The sequence below is a fragment of the Ranitomeya variabilis genome, chromosome 1 (genome assembly GCF_051348905.1).
Source record: "Ranitomeya variabilis isolate aRanVar5 chromosome 1, aRanVar5.hap1, whole genome shotgun sequence".
In the NCBI taxonomy this organism is placed as follows: Eukaryota; Metazoa; Chordata; class Amphibia; order Anura; family Dendrobatidae; genus Ranitomeya; species Ranitomeya variabilis.
The window spans coordinates 842,105,916-842,127,419 of record NC_135232.1 but is presented as its reverse complement, the minus strand read 5'-3'; the positions used below and the strand labels follow the sequence as shown (position 1 = coordinate 842,127,419).

The 21,504-nt window shown below is 43.9% G+C and overlaps 1 protein-coding gene across 2 annotated transcripts in view; it reads left to right on the top strand.

The window, feature by feature from the left end:
* The window catches only part of COPS4 (COP9 signalosome subunit 4), a 49,584-nt gene extending 39,147 nt beyond the window's left edge, over positions 1-10,437 (top strand). For both annotated transcript variants that reach the window (XM_077276103.1, XM_077276093.1), the window contains exons 2-10: positions 1,134-1,213; positions 1,348-1,499; positions 1,595-1,698; positions 1,818-1,971; positions 2,385-2,535; positions 2,796-2,966; positions 3,435-3,550; positions 3,646-3,730; positions 10,092-10,437. In XM_077276103.1, coding sequence (XP_077132218.1) covers positions 1,134-1,213; positions 1,348-1,499; positions 1,595-1,698; positions 1,818-1,971; positions 2,385-2,535; positions 2,796-2,966; positions 3,435-3,550; positions 3,646-3,730; positions 10,092-10,225 — 1,147 coding nt within the window. In that variant the 3' untranslated portion in view covers positions 10,226-10,437. The remainder of the gene's footprint in view (positions 1-1,133; positions 1,214-1,347; positions 1,500-1,594; positions 1,699-1,817; positions 1,972-2,384; positions 2,536-2,795; positions 2,967-3,434; positions 3,551-3,645; positions 3,731-10,091) is intronic.
* The last annotated feature ends 11,067 nt before the right edge of the window (positions 10,438-21,504 follow it).

The window sequence follows — 21,504 nt, the reverse complement described above, 5'->3', positions numbered from 1 at the left end:
TCAGTTTGGTCTTCCCTTTATTATATAAGGCATATCATTTACATGAAAGGGTGGTGTAGAACAGAGGGACAGCCGGACCACCACAAACGTAGTTCATTACAAACATAGTATAGCAGTGGAGGATATAGTACATAACCGTGTGAGGAGCGGAGGGACAAGCACTTTACAATAGAGACTAATATCTAACCAGCTCACCCTTAGAGATGTATCCAGGTATATTCCGGCGGTGTGGAAGCAAGGAATCCTGCCACTGCTGGCCATCTGAATGTGCAAAGAGAAAACAATCCAGCTTCCAGTCCAAAATTTATAGAAAAAAAAAATGAATGTCCTTTATTGCAAAACTCGTTTTGAACACAAGCTACTTTTCCAGACCAAGTGTAAGAATGCAGCTTCCCTTCAAAACGTGTTTGGTGTTCCAACTGGTGCTGATAAAAAGTGCTCGTTACTCAAGTTTGCCTAGGGTGAGCGAGTGACATGGAGGGATCGCCTGATACATGGGCAATCCCCGCATCAAACAGCCACAAAACGGGAACTCGAGCACCCTAAGCAAAATCTAGTAACGAGCACTTGCACTCATCGCTAGTTCTAACATGTTTTCCCCCATACTTTTTAACTGTTTCAATAAAGGACATGTAATTCATATGAATTTTGGACTGAAAGGTGGATTGTTTTCTCTTTGCACAACACTTTACAATGCTGAATCCAAGGGTCGCCAAAATGGTGACGTCGTACACTCATCACATTGGGTTGTACATAGACCGGTATACATGATATAGGGCCACAAAATTAATAAAGGATGTTTATAGGCCTCAGAACTGAATTAAATGTAATGTTATCTGCAAAGAAAAGTCTGCTACATATTGAGGACTGCCCTGTTTCCCATTGAATACAGTGGACTCTTTCTACTCCACCCTACAGCTCCAGACCCCAAATGCCCGAGTACTGTACAGTGGTGACACTGCACATGACATGGCTCTTTCTAGTCTGCTGCGCTGCTAATATAGAAATTCGGAAAGTTACCAGGAGCCCAGGAATGTGTTTGTCCTCATGTTCGCTGGTGTTTCTCAGAGATGATCCAATAACTTCTGGATGTGTGGGAGTATTAAATACAGTTATTCTTTCTCATTTTTCAGGTACCGTCAGATTTTGGAGAAAGCCCTTCAGCTGCTTGGTGCAGAGCAGCTTGAAGCTCTCAAAGCCTTTGTTGAAGCAAGTAAGTTATGGTGTAAAATTACACATTGTAATTTTACAATGAAAAGTGACTGTGCATAAGCCCACCATAAGCAGATGAAACAAATTACTCCCAATGTTTTGATTCCTGATAATGAGCTCTTATCCTGTTTCCAGTGGTGAACGAGAATGTCAGTCTAGTGATTTCTCGCCAACTGCTCACAGACTTCTGCTCACATCTTCCAAGTCTGCCGGATGGTATTGCCAAGGAAATATATCATTTCACACTCGAGAAGATTCAGCCGCGAGTCATTTCTTTCGAAGAACAGGTAAGAAGCCGGACCACATATTCTGAATTGTAAAATTGCCTACATGGTGGGCATCTGATGTGGAAGGTAAGACTCGCCACAATTCTTACCTTCAGGTCGCATCCATTAGACAGCATCTGGCGTCTATTTATGAAAAAGAAGAAGACTGGAGAAACGCAGCACAAGTGCTTGTTGGGATCCCATTGGAAACAGGACAGAAGTGAGATTATCGGCTTATATATGTACCCTGTCTAAATGTCTTGTTTTTCTCGGTTGATCTTGGACAGTCTCCCCATCCCTTCCCTTGTAATAACTGTATAACTGTGTCTCCTCCTCAAGACAGTACAATGTTGACTACAAACTGGAAACCTACCTGAAGATTGCCCGGCTGTACCTGGAGGATGATGACCCAGTACAGGCTGAGGCATACATAAACCGGGCGTCCTTGCTGCAGAACGAGTCCACTAATGAGCAGCTACAAATCCATTACAAGGTAATGTAGCACAATGTGCTGTATGAAGTTCTGGTGCAACCACATTGCACTTGGGAAACATTTCTCTTTAGGCACAAGCCACGTTCACATTATGCTAGGATAGAGTATTTGATATTTACCTGCACTACTTGGTCATAAATATATATAAGATCTTGGAAAATCGTTACTCTGTATTCACTTGTGTCTGACTGTAATGCTTTAAATATGGAATATTCAGCATGTGTGAATGGCTTTCTAGAAAACACATTTCATTTGCATCGTTCCGTGGTTTATTTTTGAGTTTTGGACAAACTCAATTTAATTTTTGCAACAAATGCGCAACATTTAAGCAGCTCCTTCCCGATTTGTGGAAAGATATGAACATTTTCTTTTTGCCTACAGAACTGTGTAGTCAATACGTTTCTCTTGCCTAGGTATGCTATGCCCGGGTCCTAGACTACAGGAGGAAGTTCATAGAAGCTGCACAGAGGTACAACGAACTGTCCTACAAAACCATCGTGCACGAAACGGAGCGGATGGAAGCACTTAAGCATGCCCTGCACTGCACTATCCTCGCTTCTGCAGGTAAGGCATACAAAAATGAAAAAAGTCTCCTGTTTTTACATGGTTGCCTATCTATTTAAATAGCGTAGGTGACACTGGACTGCAGTGATGTGGATTTGCCATCTGCCCCCATTCCCTGCTCATGATACCAATGAACTTTAGACAACCCCTTTTAACTTTGAAATATTTATTAGACCAGCATTTTGATGTATTTATTTTCTAGTCACCTGGATAATGGCGACTGTTTTGTACAGAAGTTTATGGTGTCATATTATTCATAGGACAGCAACGTTCACGCATGTTGGCAACACTGTTTAAAGATGAGCGGTGCCAACAGCTTTCTGCCTATGGCATTCTGGAGAAGATGTACCTTGACCGGATCATCCGGGGAAACCAGCTGCAAGAATTTGCCGCTATGCTCATGCCACATCAGAAAGCAACTACTGGTGATGGTAAGATACGCAGCGAGGATCAGAGAGTACTGCGCCCGAGCATTCACAGTGATATTGTGCTGATTCTGGGTAATGTCGGCACTTACTAAATCAGGAATAAATGTGATAAGGGCACTGTTCTAAGCTATGGGGTAAAATACAGCCACAATGTGGAAATAGAGAGCTAGGCCCTGATTCATCATAGCAATTTAGCCAGAATTCTGGTTGCTTTGGAAAGTTGGAAAATATTTGCGCAAAAAAAGTTGCGACTTTTGTTTTTTCACGCCAGTCTCTCCCAGCTCTGCCAAAATAGGCAGAACTGGTGAAGGACCAATGTTATTGAAGTTGGCAACGGAGTGTTGTTTTCTTGTGTGATTGTGTCTTATGAATGGTAAATTGTGTCAACATGATGCAGTTATGTACAATCCATATGTATAAAACAAAACATGCTTAACTCCCATATATCATTTGCTTTTGTTTCCTACTAAGGCTCAAGTATCCTGGATAGAGCGGTCATAGAACATAATTTGCTGTCCGCAAGCAAACTGTACAACAATATCACATTTGAGGAGCTTGGAGCATTGCTAGAAATTCCTGCTGCCAAGGTGAGTGTCCACTTTCTGGCTTATGAGTTTCTGTTCCGATATCCTGTAAGTGTAAGCGCCAACCTGCGTGCCATGCAATGTGATCTGTGTTACAGGCGGAGAAGATCGCATCTCAGATGATCACAGAAGGCAGAATGAACGGATTCATTGATCAGATTGATGGCATTGTTCACTTTGAGAGTAAGTTACTTGGCTTATGTACTGACTAATGAAGCCTATAGCCTAGAGAAAAGCTATACAAACATTGCCACGCCATTATGTTATTTTTAAAATCTCACATTTACCCAAAAGCTAGATTGTGGCTCAGTCCGTCTTGAACTCCATTTGTTTGTGACTTTTCCTGCACACTGACCTAATGGCATACTATTAATCCTTGTGCCGCTTCACAATCAGTATTATCAGGACAGCTGCTACTTGGCTACATTCCTGCAGTAAGTGCTGGTATCTGATAAACGCCACGTTCACACATTCAGTATTTAGTCAGTATTTTACCTCATTGTTAAGGTACCTTCACACGAAGCGACGCTGCAGCGATAGCGACAACGATGCCGATCGCTGCAGCGTCGCTGTTTGATCGCTGGAGAGCTGTCACACATACCGCTCTTCAGCGACCAACGATGCCGAGGCCCCCGGGTAACCAGGGTAAACATCGGGTTGCTAAGCGCAGGGCCGCGCTTAGTAACCCGATGTTTACCCTGGTTACCAGCGTAAAAGTAAAAAAAACAAACAGTACATACTCACCTGCGCGTCCCCCAGCGTCTGCTTCCTGACACTGACTGAGCTCCGGCCCTAACAGCAGAGCGGTGACGTCACCGCTGTGCTTTCACTTTCACTTTAGGGCCGGCGCTCAGTCAGTGTCAGGAAGCAGAGGCTGGGGGACGCGCAGGTGAGCATGTACTGTTTTTTTTTTTTACTTTTACGCTGGTAACCAGGGTAAACATCGGGTTACTAAGCGCGGCCCTGCGCTTGGTAACCCGATGTTTACCCTGGTTACCAGTGTAAAACATCGCTGGTATCGTTGCTTTTGCTTTCAAACACAACGATACACAGCGATCGGACGACCAAATAAAGTTCTGGACTTTATTCAGCGACCAGCGACATCACAGCAGGATCCTGATCGCTGCTGCGTGTCAAACGAAACGATATCGCTAGCGAGGACGCTGCAACGTCACGGATCGCTAGCGATGTCGTTTCGTGTGAAGGTACCTTTAGCCAAAACGAGGAGTGGAACAATCAGAGGAAAAGTCTTAAGAGAAGCAAATCACCACTTTTGCATCTTTCGCAATCTCCTGGTTTTGGCTAACAAATACTTTTGTTAGATACTGGCCAAAAAAAGAACAAGGCCAAACTCCGATTCCAGCATTTAACGGGTATATCCAGGACTTGGTGCTTAGGTACAGTTTGTTTGTTTGTTTTTTTTTCCACAAACCGACAGGTAGTTGCTACTTACCTGCCTGTTGTGCTCGGCGCTGTTTTTCGCTGGCACAGAGCGGTCACAGACTACGCCTGCCAACAATTCAGGTAAAAGTGCAAATCACTCACTTGTCCAGCTCATGCAAATATTGAATGGAGTAGATGAAAATGGAATAAAAATCTTGTCCACTATTAGGGTATGTTTCCACGTTCGGGAAACGCTGCGTTTTTGACGCTGCGTTTTTCTGCAGCGTCAAAAACGCAGCGTCCAGATGTTACAGCATAGTGGATGGGATTTTATGAAATCCAGACTCCACTATGCGTTAAACGCATGCGTTTTTGCCGCGAAAACGCATGCGTGGTGCGTTTTTTCGAAACGCAGCATGTTGCTACTATGAGCAAAACACGCAGGCACACCGCAGGTGACCTGCCAGTGACCTCAGGTGCAGTTTTGGTCAGGATCTTACCTGCATAAAATCCTGACCAAAGCCTGAAGCAAAACTGAACGTGGAAACATACCCTTAGTGCATCATAAAAACAAGCTGACGCGTTTCAGGCAGTACTGCCCTTAGTCATAGCATAATAAAAACACATTACAACACAATATATGAAAACACATAACAAAAGGCTATAACCAATTACAATACATGCTAATTAACCATATATCAAACACCTGAGTACCCATTGGACAAAGACACACACCCCGCCCAACCTGAGTGTTATACAAATGGTATAGCCACTAAGTCTATATACAATATTGCAAATACAAATTATAAGAATACAATACCCTTCGCGAATATACGTAAATACATGTAAATACATAAAATACCCCCACATATATACATAAACCACAGATCTTTATTATATTTATACATGAGAACATCACTTAATAAAAATACATCAGATCTGTTTTATAATTCATTCCTTTGGGGAAACCAGTATCTAATTTTAAGATCCAAGCTGCCTCTCTGGCTCGTAGAGTAGATCCTGTATCCCCTCCTCTGACTGCCCCCTTTACTTGTTCAGTGGCAGTTACTCTCATGGAAGTCATGTCACCAGCTTGAGCCTCATTGAAGTGTCTGAAAAAGAGCGTTTATCATTGCTATTACCTGTAGCGGCTCCTGATACATGTTCTTTCATTCTCTGCTTTAATTTACGTGTGGTCGATCCCACATATTGCACATTACATGCCTGACAAGAAACCAAATATATTACAGATCTGGAATTACAACTAGCAACAAATGTGATAGTATAATCAGGCTGTGCATCTTTTGCTCTAAATTTGGTGTTTTTTTTTTGCATATATTGACACAATCCACATCTACTCAGTCCGCATTTGTAGTTACCTGTACTTTCTAACCACTTTTTTCTGAAGTATTTGATCCTACATATAAACTGGGTGACAACATGTTGGCTAAAGTCTTGGATTTTTTGGCTACAAATCGCACTCCATTATCTAAAACGGTGTTAGTTTTTTTTTTATCCTGCCTCAAAACTGGAAGATGCCATTTTATTATATTGACTTTTTGTGGATATTCAATGGAAAATGGTGTAGAAAAACTACTTGTGATTGAGAATCACATGTACTGCGATCCATTAAACATTGTTCTCTGTTTCTACTGCATGCTATATTTCTGGCCCCTTCACACATGCCTGGGAACAACCTGGCTGCTTGAAACTCCTTGTAGTTACTTTGCACTCCTGATTTCAACATCATTAGAACAAGCACACCTCGCCCTAAAAAATTCTCCTATGGGCAAATTCTTTATAGTGTACAGGGTGTGCACTGGATGCATGCAAAACTCCATTACCCATAGTTGGCGTACGGTATAATCTGCTACAGATTTTACCACTGTCCACTTGTCCTTCAACAAATACATCCAGAAAACGAGAACTTTGGTCCTTGTATTCTAAAACAAACTGCAAATTCCCATCATTACAATTCAAAAATTGAAAAAAACACTTGGTCATCTCCTGCCATTTCTTTTTCGATAATAAAAATCAAATCATCAATGTAGCGTCCTGTCCATACAATCCTGCCATAATATGGATTTGATTTTGAAAACAAATAACATATCATGTAAATATTTGCCAAAGAAGGGGAGCATTTGCCCCCCATCGGGCAAATGCTCCCCTTCTTTGGGGGGGGAGCATTTGCCCCTCATCGGGCAACCTTTAACCTGTTTATAGTATTTTTTATTGAATAAAAAATAACTATGGGATAGTAAAAAGGACATCACATTCACAATCTTGACTCATCTGGCACCATAGCGTACATTTTCATCACCCTGAATACAGCCGATAATGTTTCCTGATGAAGGACAAGATTTTTATTCCATTTTCATCTCCTCCATTAAATATTTGCATGAGCTGGACAAGTGAACATTTTTACCTGGGAGTTGGCCATCAGGAACTTGGTGGTGATCCGTGCTCTGCACATGTCTATTGAGAATTGGACTCTAATATGTCTGGTTGGGTGAGCTGATGAAACTTTAGTATCAACAATTCTGGTGCCTCTGCTGACATTACGTTGACAGAGCAGCAGCTTCTTTTCCACCCTAGTCTGTTGACGGGGCGTGACAACCGATGTCATTCTCATTGACAGTGGGCTCCTCCAGTTAGGCAGTGGGAACCTGGCTGTCACTCAGAATGACGTTGAAAATCCTGCCCTGTCAAGAGTTGAGTTTAAGAGAATGTGGCGCTCTGTTGACGTGACGTCAGCAGAGGCAGCTGAATCGCTGGCAGGAGCAGTCTGTGACGACTCTGTGCTGGTGAAGACTGGCGCTGGGTGCAACAGGTAAGTAAGTAGCCACTACCTGCCTGTTGGTGCTAAGGCACATTTATTTTTCACAAAGTCTCGGACATCCCCTTTAATGCTCTTGGTGTCGCAAGAAAGCTAGATTGTTACACTGTACTATAGGGCGATCCCTGTATTGTGTTGTTGTGGCAGACTTCACTATAAAAACAGGCTGGGACCAAATAAAGGTTTCCAGGGCTGTCTCCAGTAGAGGCATAAATACACACGTGGTCAAAGTTGTTGGTACCTCTTGTTTAATGACAGAAAAACCCATAATGGTCTCAGAAATAACTTGAATCTGACAAAAGTAATAATAAATAAAAGATCTATGAAAATGAATGTCAGACATTGCTTTTCCACCATGCTACCACACATGAGAAAAATATTAACCCAATAAAATTCCTATTTATATTGTTAAAAAAACCTTTATATAAAAATAACACTATCGCAACATATTTCCAATCCCTATATTTACCTATAGATATATACATTTTAGCCCCTTCCAGACACGGGCTCATGTACGATTTGGCCTCTGGAGCATAGTCCACACCATACACTGCGGGTGACTGCTGTTATACAGCCAGTGTCAACCTTTACTAGCGTGATTAGCGGTATCCCCGATTTAATGCCTTTGTCAATCTCTGGCAACAGCATTTACATGTTGCAATCCAGGGAGGGGCAGGTGTCCATAGCGTCAACAGGTTGTCATGAGGCTTCCATAAAAGCTTATATTGAAATTTAGAATACACATACGGCAGAAATTAAAAAAAAATATATATATATATATATAAGCTGTTTTTCAGTCACTGCAATTCTCTAAAAATACAATAAAAAGCAATTGACAACTGCACAATATAAGCACTTACAAAACTACATCAAAGGAAAAATAAAGTTGCATCTTGGAAATTGACAAACTTATTATTTTTTTTAAAGTTCAGAATTCTTTACTCTGTCGCCTCATTGGGGGACACAGGACCATGGGTGTTATGCTGCTGTCCACTAGGAGGCGACACTATGCATAATCTGAAAAAGATTAACCGTGGCTCCTCTGCAGTATACACCCCTGGACGGCGTCAGCCTTCTCCAGTTTTTGCTTAGTGTCGCATAGGAGGCACACCTAAAACATTTTTTTTTACTCCGTTTTTTTCCGACGGGATTACAGATGAAGAAAAGTGGGTCTCCTGTGAGACTCCCGGCATGGCTCCTTCCTCGGCCCCCTATTACGGGGTCCCCAGTTGAAGTGGAGATGGCTATTCCCCATGTCGCTCCTTCCCCAGTCCCTTGGGTGCTGGTTCGAACTCGAGACCCCCCTCCTTCCCCAATTCCTTTTGGTTTCTGGGTTGAGGTCGAGGTGAGGATAAAGGCCCCTGAAGGTGACAACAGCACCCTCCCTATCCCCCTCTGGGAGTATTAGGTTGAGACACCTCAGGTAGGGCCTGTACAGGCAGCATTCTACAGCTCCCAGCAATGGGCCAGCACACTGCGCCTGCATCCAGGGACCCCAGCCCAGCTGCGGGCTCCTGTTGGGGCCGGGGGGAGTGCAGGCAGGCATGGCACAATACAGACACAGGGCTCCTTGCACCCCTGTCTCTGCGGCAGCACCAGCTCTCTACTGCATCAGGGGGACCCCTCACAGGGCCCCCCTTCTGCTTATAGCCCCACCGCTATCCTGCCTTTAAATCCGGGGGGGTCCGGTTCAGATCCGACCCCTTCCCGATTGTTCGCGCAGGCCTGGAGCCCTTCTGGGCATCAGGCATCTAATTTAGGCCCCGGCTTTGGCCTAGCTGAAGCTGCCGCCTCCTCTCCGTCCCCCGGCCCGCCCCCCGGATGACAAATATGACACTCTACAGTGTCATAGAGGGGGCGGATCGAGACAGAAAGGGCGCGTTTTTACACAGCTTTGCCGCCTTTTTCCACTTTTCACTTGGAATTTTTCTTTGCCTTTTTTCAGTGTATAATATAGTAAAATGAATCATTCATCCAAAACTTCATTTCCTCCTTCCTTTCCCCCTCCCCCCCCCCCCCCCAAACGAAAAACAAAAAAAAACCACATCAACGAAAAAAAAGCTGTAGGGAATAAAATAATGGGCCCCAAATTTTGGAACTTCTCATCCTTAGGGGGGCTTTGCTTATTTCTGTGTAGCATCATACTGTAGGGAGAGGCAGAGTGGGAAGCTGTAAATTAGTTTACGGCTCACAGCCACCGAATGGCTGGTTTTCTTCAACTTTCTGCTAGAGTATAAAATCTATAATTGTAATCTTCAACTACTGATCTTTACATAGCACTTTGTTGAAATGTACTTTTGACCTATTTTTTCACTGTGTCCCCAGCTCGGGAAGCTTTACCTACGTGGGACAAACAGATCCAGTCATTATGTTTCCAAGTCAATAACCTTCTAGAAAAGATCAGTCAGACGGCACCGGAGTGGACCGCACAGGCCATGGAGGCTCAGATGGCGCAGTGAACCCCATGTTTCTCCTCCCCCCTTAGGATTATACAGTAAACCTTGTCAGGCTATGTGAGAACAATGCACTTGGAGGACTTTTGTTAGAATTTTCATTTTTCTTCAACTATTGAATGTCACTGAAGGTTAGACCACAATTCTCGGACGCATGTGTGATAAAAGGCAGCCGTGCTTGTGGCATGCACATGAAATAAAGGTCATTTGTTTGTCTACCCTTCCTTCTGCTTTTATTTTATTTAAGATACTGCTTCTGAAACATACATCTTAAAGGGATTCTGTCAGCAAGTTTTTGCTAAATAATCAGAGCAGGATGGGATAAGGTAGGAGCAGAGAGCCTGATTCCAGGGACAACACTTATTAGGTTGTGTTGTATTTAAACTACAATCATTGTTTTATCAGCAGGAGATTCACTACAGGACTAGGTTTCAGGTGCACCTCAGTCCAGCAAATCTGTGTAACCCGCCTCCACCACTGATCAGCAGCTTGCACAATGTACACAGAAGGCAATCGGGGGGTAAGAAACTGAGAAAACAGTAATTCTATCAAAACTACACCAAGCAGTCCAGTAATTGATCCATCACTGTAATCAGATTCCCTGCCCCTACATCATCCTGTTTTCAGATTACATAGGAAAAAAACTGCTGAAAGATTCACTTTAACCCATTCTCGACATATGATGTACATTTGTTATATTGTGTACCTGACTTTGTGGGCTCAACCTGCGGCTGTTAACCTGTTAAATGCTGTCAATTTCTGACAGGCATTTAACATACGCTGACAGGGCTGAAGACCTCTCTCCTCTCACTCAATTGCCCCATTAAAAATAATACAAAAGCATAACTGATATCAGTAAACAGCATGAAAAAACAAAACACCAGAATTACAGGGGGGTTCTGCAGTCGCAGCATTGCAATGAGAGGCAATCAAAAGGTCTCATCTGAATCCCCAAAATTTAAACCGTTATGGGTCACAGGGAAATGGCGACACAAGCAAATTTTTTTCACAATTTTAAAATTGTGGAATTGCAGGGTTTTTTTTTTTTTTTTGCAATTTCAAAGCACTTTGATCTTTTTCCTCACTTTTCAGTGCATCACATGATAAAATGAATGTCATTCAAACGTACAACTTTTCGTCTAAAACACAAACCCTCACAAGGCCATGTGGACAGAAAAATAAATAAGTTATGGCTCTTATAAGGGGGGGGGGGGGAATGGAATATTGCCCTGCCATGAAGGATTATTGGGTATGGGGCCATAATGTGGAGCATGTTAGTCCTTTGATGCTCCACTCTGCAACCTGAGGCATACTTTGAGAAGGGTTTCAGAAGTGATGGTGGTCCCCTATTCTTTGCTGTCTCGAACACCTGTAGACTTCAGTGAAGGGAGAATAACCCCTTGATTTTTGTTTGCAATATCTTGGTGCGCAGAACTGGGGACAGGAGACCCCAGCTTTTTAGCTGAACAGGTATCATGTACACTTTATAGGCTTGTGTGTTAAAGTCCAAGCTATTTATCTGGGTCCAGCTGTTCCAAGTGTATGTGTCATGCAAATCAAGATGGGAGAATGCATTGACTGCAGGATCAGGTAAAGCAGCGGTTGTATACTGTAACCATGGAGACAAATACGTCTGCATAGGATCTGTAAACACTAAATGAGAAGTCATATTTAAGCAAATTAATTAGAAAATTTGTTGTATTTTTCATTTTGGTTCATTGGAACAATCATTCATAAAGTGGTTGTGAAGGTGATCCTTTCAGACATTTCCAGTAATTTTAATCTGTGAATGGCACTTTTATTCTTATTGATGGAACTATGTTTTTTGTGAGCACAAAATAATAATTAGACATTTATTCCATGGCGCTTTACATGTGAAAAGGGGCAAATATAGACAAATACAATAAACATGAGCAAAAAACAAGGCACTAACAGGTACAGAAGGAGGGATGACCCTGCCCGCAGAGGATGGGTGAAGATACACTAGGAGATGGTAGAGCTGGTTGTACGGTGGTTCTGTAAGTTGAGGATCACTGCAGGCTTGTCGAAAGTGGTGAGTCTTCAGGTTCTTTTGAAGCTTTCTATGGTAGGCGAGAGTCTGATGTGTTGGGGTAGAGAGTTCCAGAGTATGGGGGAAACACGGGAGAAGTCTTGGATGCGGTTGTGAGGAGAGATGAGAGGGGAGTAGAGAAGGAGATCTTGAGAGGATCGAAGGTTGCGTGTGGGTAAGTACCGGGAGACCATGTCGCAGATGTATGGAGGAGACAGGTTGTAGATGGCTTTGCATGTCAAAGTAAGGGTTTTGAACTAGTCTCTGGACGATAGGAAGCCAGTGAAGGGCTTGGCATAGGGGAGAGGCTGGGGAATAGCGGGGAGACAGGTAGATTAGTCGGGCAGCAGAGTGTAGGATGGATTGTAGTGGTGCCGGACTGCTAGAGGGGAGGCCAGAGAGTAGGCGGTTGCAGTAGTCAAGGCGGGAGATAAGGGCGTGCACTAAAGTTTCGTGGTCAAGGAATGCGCGGATCCGGGAAATATTTTTGAGTTTGAGACTGCAGGAGGAGGCAAGGGCTTGGATATGTGGTTTGAAAGAGAGGGCAGAGTCGAGGATCACCATCCCCCCCCCCCCCCCCCAAGGCACCGAGAATGCAGGACTGGGGAAAGTGAGCAGCCATTGACACTGATGGATAGGTCTGGTGGAGTGGTAGAGTGAGATGAAGGTAAGAAGATGAATTCTGTTTTGTCCATGTTCAGTTTTAGAAAGCGAGCAGAAAAGAAGGCTAAGATAGCAGACATAGTGTGGGATTTTGGTGAGTAAAGAGGTGAGGTCAGGTAGATCTGCGTGTCATCGGCGTAGAGATGATACTGCATACCGTGGGATTCTACGAGCTGTCCCAGGCCCAAGATGGAGAAGAGTAGGGGTCCTAGAACAGAGCCTTGAGGAACACTGACAGACAAGGGGTGAAGTGAGGAGGTGGTGGAGAGGGAGACACTGAATGTTTGGTCTGTTAAATATGACGAGATCCAGGATAGGGCCAAGTCTGTGATGCCAAGAGATGAGCGGATCTGTAGCAGAAGGGAGTGGTCCACAGTGTCAAAGGCAGAAAACCGGTCCAGGAGAAGGAGGACAGAGTAGTGTTGCTTGCTCTTGGCAGTTAGTAGGTCATTGGTGACTTTAGTTAGGGCAGTTTCAGTTGAGTAATGGGGTCGGAAGCCAGATTATAACCGGTCAAAGAGGGAGCAGGAGGAGAGGTGGGAGGACAGTTCAAGATGGACATGCTGTTCCAGTAGTTTTTGAGGCATAAGGGAGAAGAGATATCGGACGATAGGTAGACACAGAGGATGGGTCGAGGGAGGGCTTTGTGAGGATGGGTGTGATCTTGGAATGTTTGAAGGATGAGGGGAAGATGCCTGTTGTGAGTGAGAGGTTCAAGAGGTGTGTTAGGGTAGGGATGAAGACCGTGGCAAGGTTAGGGACGGGAGTGGGTCAAGAGTGCAAGTGGTGAGGTGTGATCTTGACGGGAGGGTGGAGAGCTGATCTGTCATGGTGGAGAAGCTGGTTTTGGAGGAACAGGGTTGAGCAGCTAAGAGGGGCGCTGTGGGCCAAAGCTTCGTCTGATCGTATTGATCTTGTTTAAAGAAAGAGGCAAAGTTTTCAGCAGAAATGAGAGGGGAGGGATGAGGTGCAGGGGGATGGAGTAGCGCATTGAAAGTGTTGAAAAGCTGTTTAGGGTTGTAAGACAGGGAGGATATGAGAAGTTTGTTTTGCAGCAGTGAGCGTGGACTTGAAGCTGGCGAGGGACTGCTTGTATGCAGTGAAGTGGTCTGCAGAGCGGGATCGCTTCCGTCTCCGCTCAGCGACCCTGGAAGCCCGTCTCAGTTCTTTGGTCAGGCTGGTCAGCCAGGGCCGCCTGTTGGATGAGTGAGTTTGTGGAGTGGGAGTTGCACACTAGGAGAGGAGAGGGAATAGAATGTCAGTAGGTTGTGGTCATATTTGAAAAAACTGACCGTCACATCCATACATAGACTAAGTGTGAACAGGTGCTGAACCTAGAGTAACCAACTCATATACAGTCAAGTAAAAAAGGCAGCACACTGCAGCGCTAAGACATGCAAACATGAAACATGAAAACTGAACTGCAATACTGCACTAGAAATATGAAAAATGAGAGCGTTTAGCGCATAAAAATGGCCAATTTTATGTGTACCTGATAGCCCCTTTACGGCATCTCTCTTATATCAGGTCCTACGCTTGCCTACCTCGCTGAGAATAAACGTCTCCATGTGAATGGGTACCTGTGAAAAACCTCTTCCTAGACTCATATTCTCTCTCTCTGTGGAGGGGTACTGGACCTGCTGTAATTAAAACACCTGAGGCTAGGAGGCGGAGTGCTCAGTCAGAAGGCTAAATAATATATTTGAAAAAACTGACCGTCACATCCATACATAGACTAAGTGTGAACAGGTGCTGAACCTAGAGTAACCAACTCATATACAGTCAAGTAAAAAAGGCAGCACACTGCAGCGCTAAGACATGCAAACATGAAACATGAAAACTGAACTGCAATACTGCACTAGAAATATGAAAAATGAGAGCGTTTAGCGCATAAAAATGGCCAATTTTATGTGTACCTGATAGCCCCTTTACGGCATCTCTCTTATATCAGGTCCTACGCTTGCCTACCTCGCTGAGAATAAACGTCTCCATGTGAATGGGTACCTGTGAAAAACCTCTTCCTAGACTCATATTCTCTCTCTCTGTGGAGGGGTACTGGACCTGCTGTAATTAAAACACCTGAGGCTAGGAGGCGGAGTGCTCAGTCAGAAGGCTAAATAATATATTTGAAAAAACTGACCGTCACATCCATACATAGACTAAGTGTGAACAGGTGCTGAACCTAGAGTAACCAACTCATATACAGTCAAGTAAAAAAGGCAGCACACTGCAGCGCTAAGACATGCAAACATGAAACATGAAAACTGAACTGCAATACTGCACTAGAAATATGAAAAATGAGAGCGTTTAGCGCATAAAAATGGCCAATTTTATGTGTACCTGATAGCCCCTTTACGGCATCTCTCTTATATCAGGTCCTACGCTTGCCTACCTCGCTGAGAATAAACGTCTCCATGTGAATGGGTACCTGTGAAAAACCTCTTCCTAGACTCATATTCTCTCTCTCTGTGGAGGGGTACTGGACCTGCTGTAATTAAAACACCTGAGGCTAGGAGGCGGAGTGCTCAGTCAGAAGGCTAAATAATATATTTGAAAAAACTGACCGTCACATCCATACATAGACTAAGTGTGAACAGGTGCTGAACCTAGAGTAACCAACTCATATACAGTCAAGTAAAAAAGGCAGCACACTGCAGCGCTAAGACATGCAAACATGAAACATGAAAACTGAACTGCAATACTGCACTAGAAATATGAAAAATGAGAGCGTTTAGCGCATAAAAATGGCCAATTTTATGTGTACCTGATAGCCCCTTTACGGCATCTCTCTTATATCAGGTCCTACGCTTGCCTACCTCGCTGAGAATAAACGTCTCCATGTGAATGGGTACCTGTGAAAAACCTCTTCCTAGACTCATATTCTCTCTCTCTGTGGAGGGGTACTGGACCTGCTGTAATTAAAACACCTGAGGCTAGGAGGCGGAGTGCTCAGTCAGAAGGCTAAATAATATATTTGAAAAAACTGACCGTCACATCCATACATAGACTAAGTGTGAACAGGTGCTGAACCTAGAGTAACCAACTCATATACAGTCAAGTAAAAAAGGCAGCACACTGCAGCGCTAAGACATGCAAACATGAAACATGAAAACTGAACTGCAATACTGCACTAGAAATATGAAAAATGAGAGCGTTTAGCGCATAAAAATGGCCAATTTTATGTGTACCTGATAGCCCCTTTACGGCATCTCTCTTATATCAGGTCCTACGCTTGCCTACCTCGCTGAGAATAAACGTCTCCATGTGAATGGGTACCTGTGAAAAACCTCTTCCTAGACTCATATTCTCTCTCTCTGTGGAGGGGTACTGGACCTGCTGTAATTAAAACACCTGAGGCTAGGAGGCGGAGTGCTCAGTCAGAAGGCTAAATAATATATTTGAAAAAACTGACCGTCACATCCATACATAGACTAAGTGTGAACAGGTGCTGAACCTAGAGTAACCAACTCATATACAGTCAAGTAAAAAAGGCAGCACACTGCAGCGCTAAGACATGCAAACATGAAACATGAAAACTGAACTGCAATACTGCACTAGAAATATGAAAAATGAGAGCGTTTAGCGCATAAAAATGGCCAATTTTATGTGTACCTGATAGCCCCTTTACGGCATCTCTCTTATATCAGGTCCTACGCTTGCCTACCTCGCTGAGAATAAACGTCTCCATGTGAATGGGTACCTGTGAAAAACCTCTTCCTAGACTCATATTCTCTCTCTCTGTGGAGGGGTACTGGACCTGCTGTAATTAAAACACCTGAGGCTAGGAGGCGGAGTGCTCAGTCAGAAGGCTAAATAATATATTTGAAAAAACTGACCGTCACATCCATACATAGACTAAGTGTGAACAGGTGCTGAACCTAGAGTAACCAACTCATATACAGTCAAGTAAAAAAGGCAGCACACTGCAGCGCTAAGACATGCAAACATGAAACATGAAAACTGAACTGCAATACTGCACTAGAAATATGAAAAATGAGAGCGTTTAGCGCATAAAAATGGCCAATTTTATGTGTACCTGATAGCCCCTTTACGGCATCTCTCTTATATCAGGTCCTACGCTTGCCTACCTCGCTGAGAATAAACGTCTCCATGTGAATGGGTACCTGTGAAAAACCTCTTCCTAGACTCATATTCTCTCTCTCTGTGGAGGGGTACTGGACCTGCTGTAATTAAAACACCTGAGGCTAGGAGGCGGAGTGCTCAGTCAGAAGGCTAAATAATATATTTGAAAAAACTGACCGTCACATCCATACATAGACTAAGTGTGAACAGGTGCTGAACCTAGAGTAACCAACTCATATACAGTCAAGTAAAAAAGGCAGCACACTGCAGCGCTAAGACATGCAAACATGAAACATGAAAACTGAACTGCAATACTGCACTAGAAATATGAAAAATGAGAGCGTTTAGCGCATAAAAATGGCCAATTTTATGTGTACCTGATAGCCCCTTTACGGCATCTCTCTTATATCAGGTCCTACGCTTGCCTACCTCGCTGAGAATAAACGTCTCCATGTGAATGGGTACCTGTGAAAAACCTCTTCCTAGACTCATATTCTCTCTCTCTGTGGAGGGGTACTGGACCTGCTGTAATTAAAACACCTGAGGCTAGGAGGCGGAGTGCTCAGTCAGAAGGCTAAATAATATATTTGAAAAAACTGACCGTCACATCCATACATAGACTAAGTGTGAACAGGTGCTGAACCTAGAGTAACCAACTCATATACAGTCAAGTAAAAAAGGCAGCACACTGCAGCGCTAAGACATGCAAACATGAAACATGAAAACTGAACTGCAATACTGCACTAGAAATATGAAAAATGAGAGCGTTTAGCGCATAAAAATGGCCAATTTTATGTGTACCTGATAGCCCCTTTACGGCATCTCTCTTATATCAGGTCCTACGCTTGCCTACCTCGCTGAGAATAAACGTCTCCATGTGAATGGGTACCTGTGAAAAACCTCTTCCTAGACTCATATTCTCTCTCTCTGTGGAGGGGTACTGGACCTGCTGTAATTAAAACACCTGAGGCTAGGAGGCGGAGTGCTCAGTCAGAAGGCTAAATAATATATTTGAAAAAACTGACCGTCACATCCATACATAGACTAAGTGTGAACAGGTGCTGAACCTAGAGTAACCAACTCATATACAGTCAAGTAAAAAAGGCAGCACACTGCAGCGCTAAGACATGCAAACATGAAACATGAAAACTGAACTGCAATACTGCACTAGAAATATGAAAAATGAGAGCGTTTAGCGCATAAAAATGGCCAATTTTATGTGTACCTGATAGCCCCTTTACGGCATCTCTCTTATATCAGGTCCTACGCTTGCCTACCTCGCTGAGAATAAACGTCTCCATGTGAATGGGTACCTGTGAAAAACCTCTTCCTAGACTCATATTCTCTCTCTCTGTGGAGGGGTACTGGACCTGCTGTAATTAAAACACCTGAGGCTAGGAGGCGGAGTGCTCAGTCAGAAGGCTAAATAATATATTTGAAAAAACTGACCGTCACATCCATACATAGACTAAGTGTGAACAGGTGCTGAACCTAGAGTAACCAACTCATATACAGTCAAGTAAAAAAGGCAGCACACTGCAGCGCTAAGACATGCAAACATGAAACATGAAAACTGAACTGCAATACTGCACTAGAAATATGAAAAATGAGAGCGTTTAGCGCATAAAAATGGCCAATTTTATGTGTACCTGATAGCCCCTTTACGGCATCTCTCTTATATCAGGTCCTACGCTTGCCTACCTCGCTGAGAATAAACGTCTCCATGTGAATGGGTACCTGTGAAAAACCTCTTCCTAGACTCATATTCTCTCTCTCTGTGGAGGGGTACTGGACCTGCTGTAATTAAAACACCTGAGGCTAGGAGGCGGAGTGCTCAGTCAGAAGGCTAAATAATATATTTGAAAAAACTGACCGTCACATCCATACATAGACTAAGTGTGAACAGGTGCTGAACCTAGAGTAACCAACTCATATACAGTCAAGTAAAAAAGGCAGCACACTGCAGCGCTAAGACATGCAAACATGAAACATGAAAACTGAACTGCAATACTGCACTAGAAATATGAAAAATGAGAGCGTTTAGCGCATAAAAATGGCCAATTTTATGTGTACCTGATAGCCCCTTTACGGCATCTCTCTTATATCAGGTCCTACGCTTGCCTACCTCGCTGAGAATAAACGTCTCCATGTGAATGGGTACCTGTGAAAAACCTCTTCCTAGACTCATATTCTCTCTCTCTGTGGAGGGGTACTGGACCTGCTGTAATTAAAACACCTGAGGCTAGGAGGCGGAGTGCTCAGTCAGAAGGCTAAATAATATATTTGAAAAAACTGACCGTCACATCCATACATAGACTAAGTGTGAACAGGTGCTGAACCTAGAGTAACCAACTCATATACAGTCAAGTAAAAAAGGCAGCACACTGCAGCGCTAAGACATGCAAACATGAAACATGAAAACTGAACTGCAATACTGCACTAGAAATATGAAAAATGAGAGCGTTTAGCGCATAAAAATGGCCAATTTTATGTGTACCTGATAGCCCCTTTACGGCATCTCTCTTATATCAGGTCCTACGCTTGCCTACCTCGCTGAGAATAAACGTCTCCATGTGAATGGGTACCTGTGAAAAACCTCTTCCTAGACTCATATTCTCTCTCTCTGTGGAGGGGTACTGGACCTGCTGTAATTAAAACACCTGAGGCTAGGAGGCGGAGTGCTCAGTCAGAAGGCTAAATAATATATTTGAAAAAACTGACCGTCACATCCATACATAGACTAAGTGTGAACAGGTGCTGAACCTAGAGTAACCAACTCATATACAGTCAAGTAAAAGTAGGTTGTGGTCAGACGGGGGAGAGGTGAGATTAGTAAGGGAGTAGAGGCGGGTGAAGAATGAGGTCCAGTGAGTGGCCTCAGAGGACCATTGAGTGAGGCTGGAGGAGGCAGTGAGCAATAAAAGTTGAGGCAGCTGAGGTGGAAGTATCAATGGGGATATTGAAGTCACCCATGACGATAGTGGGGATGTCAGCAGAGAGGAAATGAAGTAGCCAGGTGGTTGAAGTGGTCAAGAAAGGTGGAGATGGCTAGTTCTGGGGGGCGGTAGAGGACAGCTAGCTGGAGGTTGGAGGGGGAATAGATGCGGACGGAGTGCACCTTAAATGAGGGAAGAGTAGAGGAGGGTGGTAGCGGGATTGGAGTAAAGGAGCAGGTGTCTGACAAAAGCAAGCCAACTCCTCCACCACGTTTGTTGCTGGGGCGAGGGGTGTGAGAGAGGTGGAATCCACCATAGGAAAGCGCAGCTGGAGAGGCTGAGTCAGAGGGGGTGAGCCAGGTTTCAGTGATGCCAAGGAAGGAGAGTTTGTTGGTGATGAAGAGGTCATGGATAAATGGCAGTTTGTTGCAGACAGAGCGTGCGTTCCATAGTGCTCCAGGTATGGGGAGTGGGGGCTGGATGAATGGGTATGAGGTTATCATGGTTGGGAAAACGTGTAGAGGATCGTGGCAGTGGGTTAGAAAGGAGTGTGAGGAGGGCCAGGATTTGGGGATACGTCACCAGTGATGAGGAGTAGCAGACAGAGCGTTAGAAGGTGGGAGCAGGATAGGGCATGATGCGGCCGTGTGTGTCTGGAGAAAAAGAATTGTATGTGGAGGAACAGTTCTGAGGAGAAGGTGAGATGGCTGGGGAGGATGGAGGGTGAAGTTACTAGTTCCTTACTAGGTGGGGGGTTTACAGGAGATTGTAAGAAGGAAAGTAGTATGTGGGTGAAAGAAAAAAAGAAACCGAAACATTGTAGTGGTTTGATATTCTGTTATCTACCAGTCCAATTCAGTCTAATTCAAAGAAATTAGAAATATGTAATTTGAAAGATACATGGATCAGACTCCTGGATCTGAATATATCTGCTACTAAGAGGACTCCGCTGTGAGTGGATGTGGGGAGGTTTGGCCAGAACACATGTTCAGAGTTAAACAAAAGGTCATAAAAGGGGGGGAAGGGGTTAGACTGACCGAGGTATGCATGGAAAACACCAGAGAAGTGAAATAATCAAAGGCAACTTAATATTTGTTTTATTTAAAAATAACTTGTGCATCATATAATACTTCCATTTGTCACACACTGTCATTCATTGGTTCCAAGATTTAATTCTGTATTGTTGAACTGCATTCAGCTTACGACTGATAACATGGCGTGTGGTGGTCACTATGAAGATAAGGATCTAGAGCAGAGGTGCACATCCTGCGGCCAAGGACCCACATGCAGCCAGCAATGCCCTTCTGTGTGGCCCTGAACCATCTGCATAGTGTATGGTCACATGCATTTTCCATGTCATGGAGAGGACCAGTGGTGCGTAGCACTGTAGGGACGGGTAACTGAATGGTTTGCTATTTGCCATTTCTGGGCAGCCATATTTTGGCAGAGGGTAAGTCCTGACTCCCATAGAACAAGGAGTAGAGGTGATGTGACCATGCATGATAGGCTACGGGAGAAGGGAAACTCGTTGTTTCAGGATATGTCATATACTA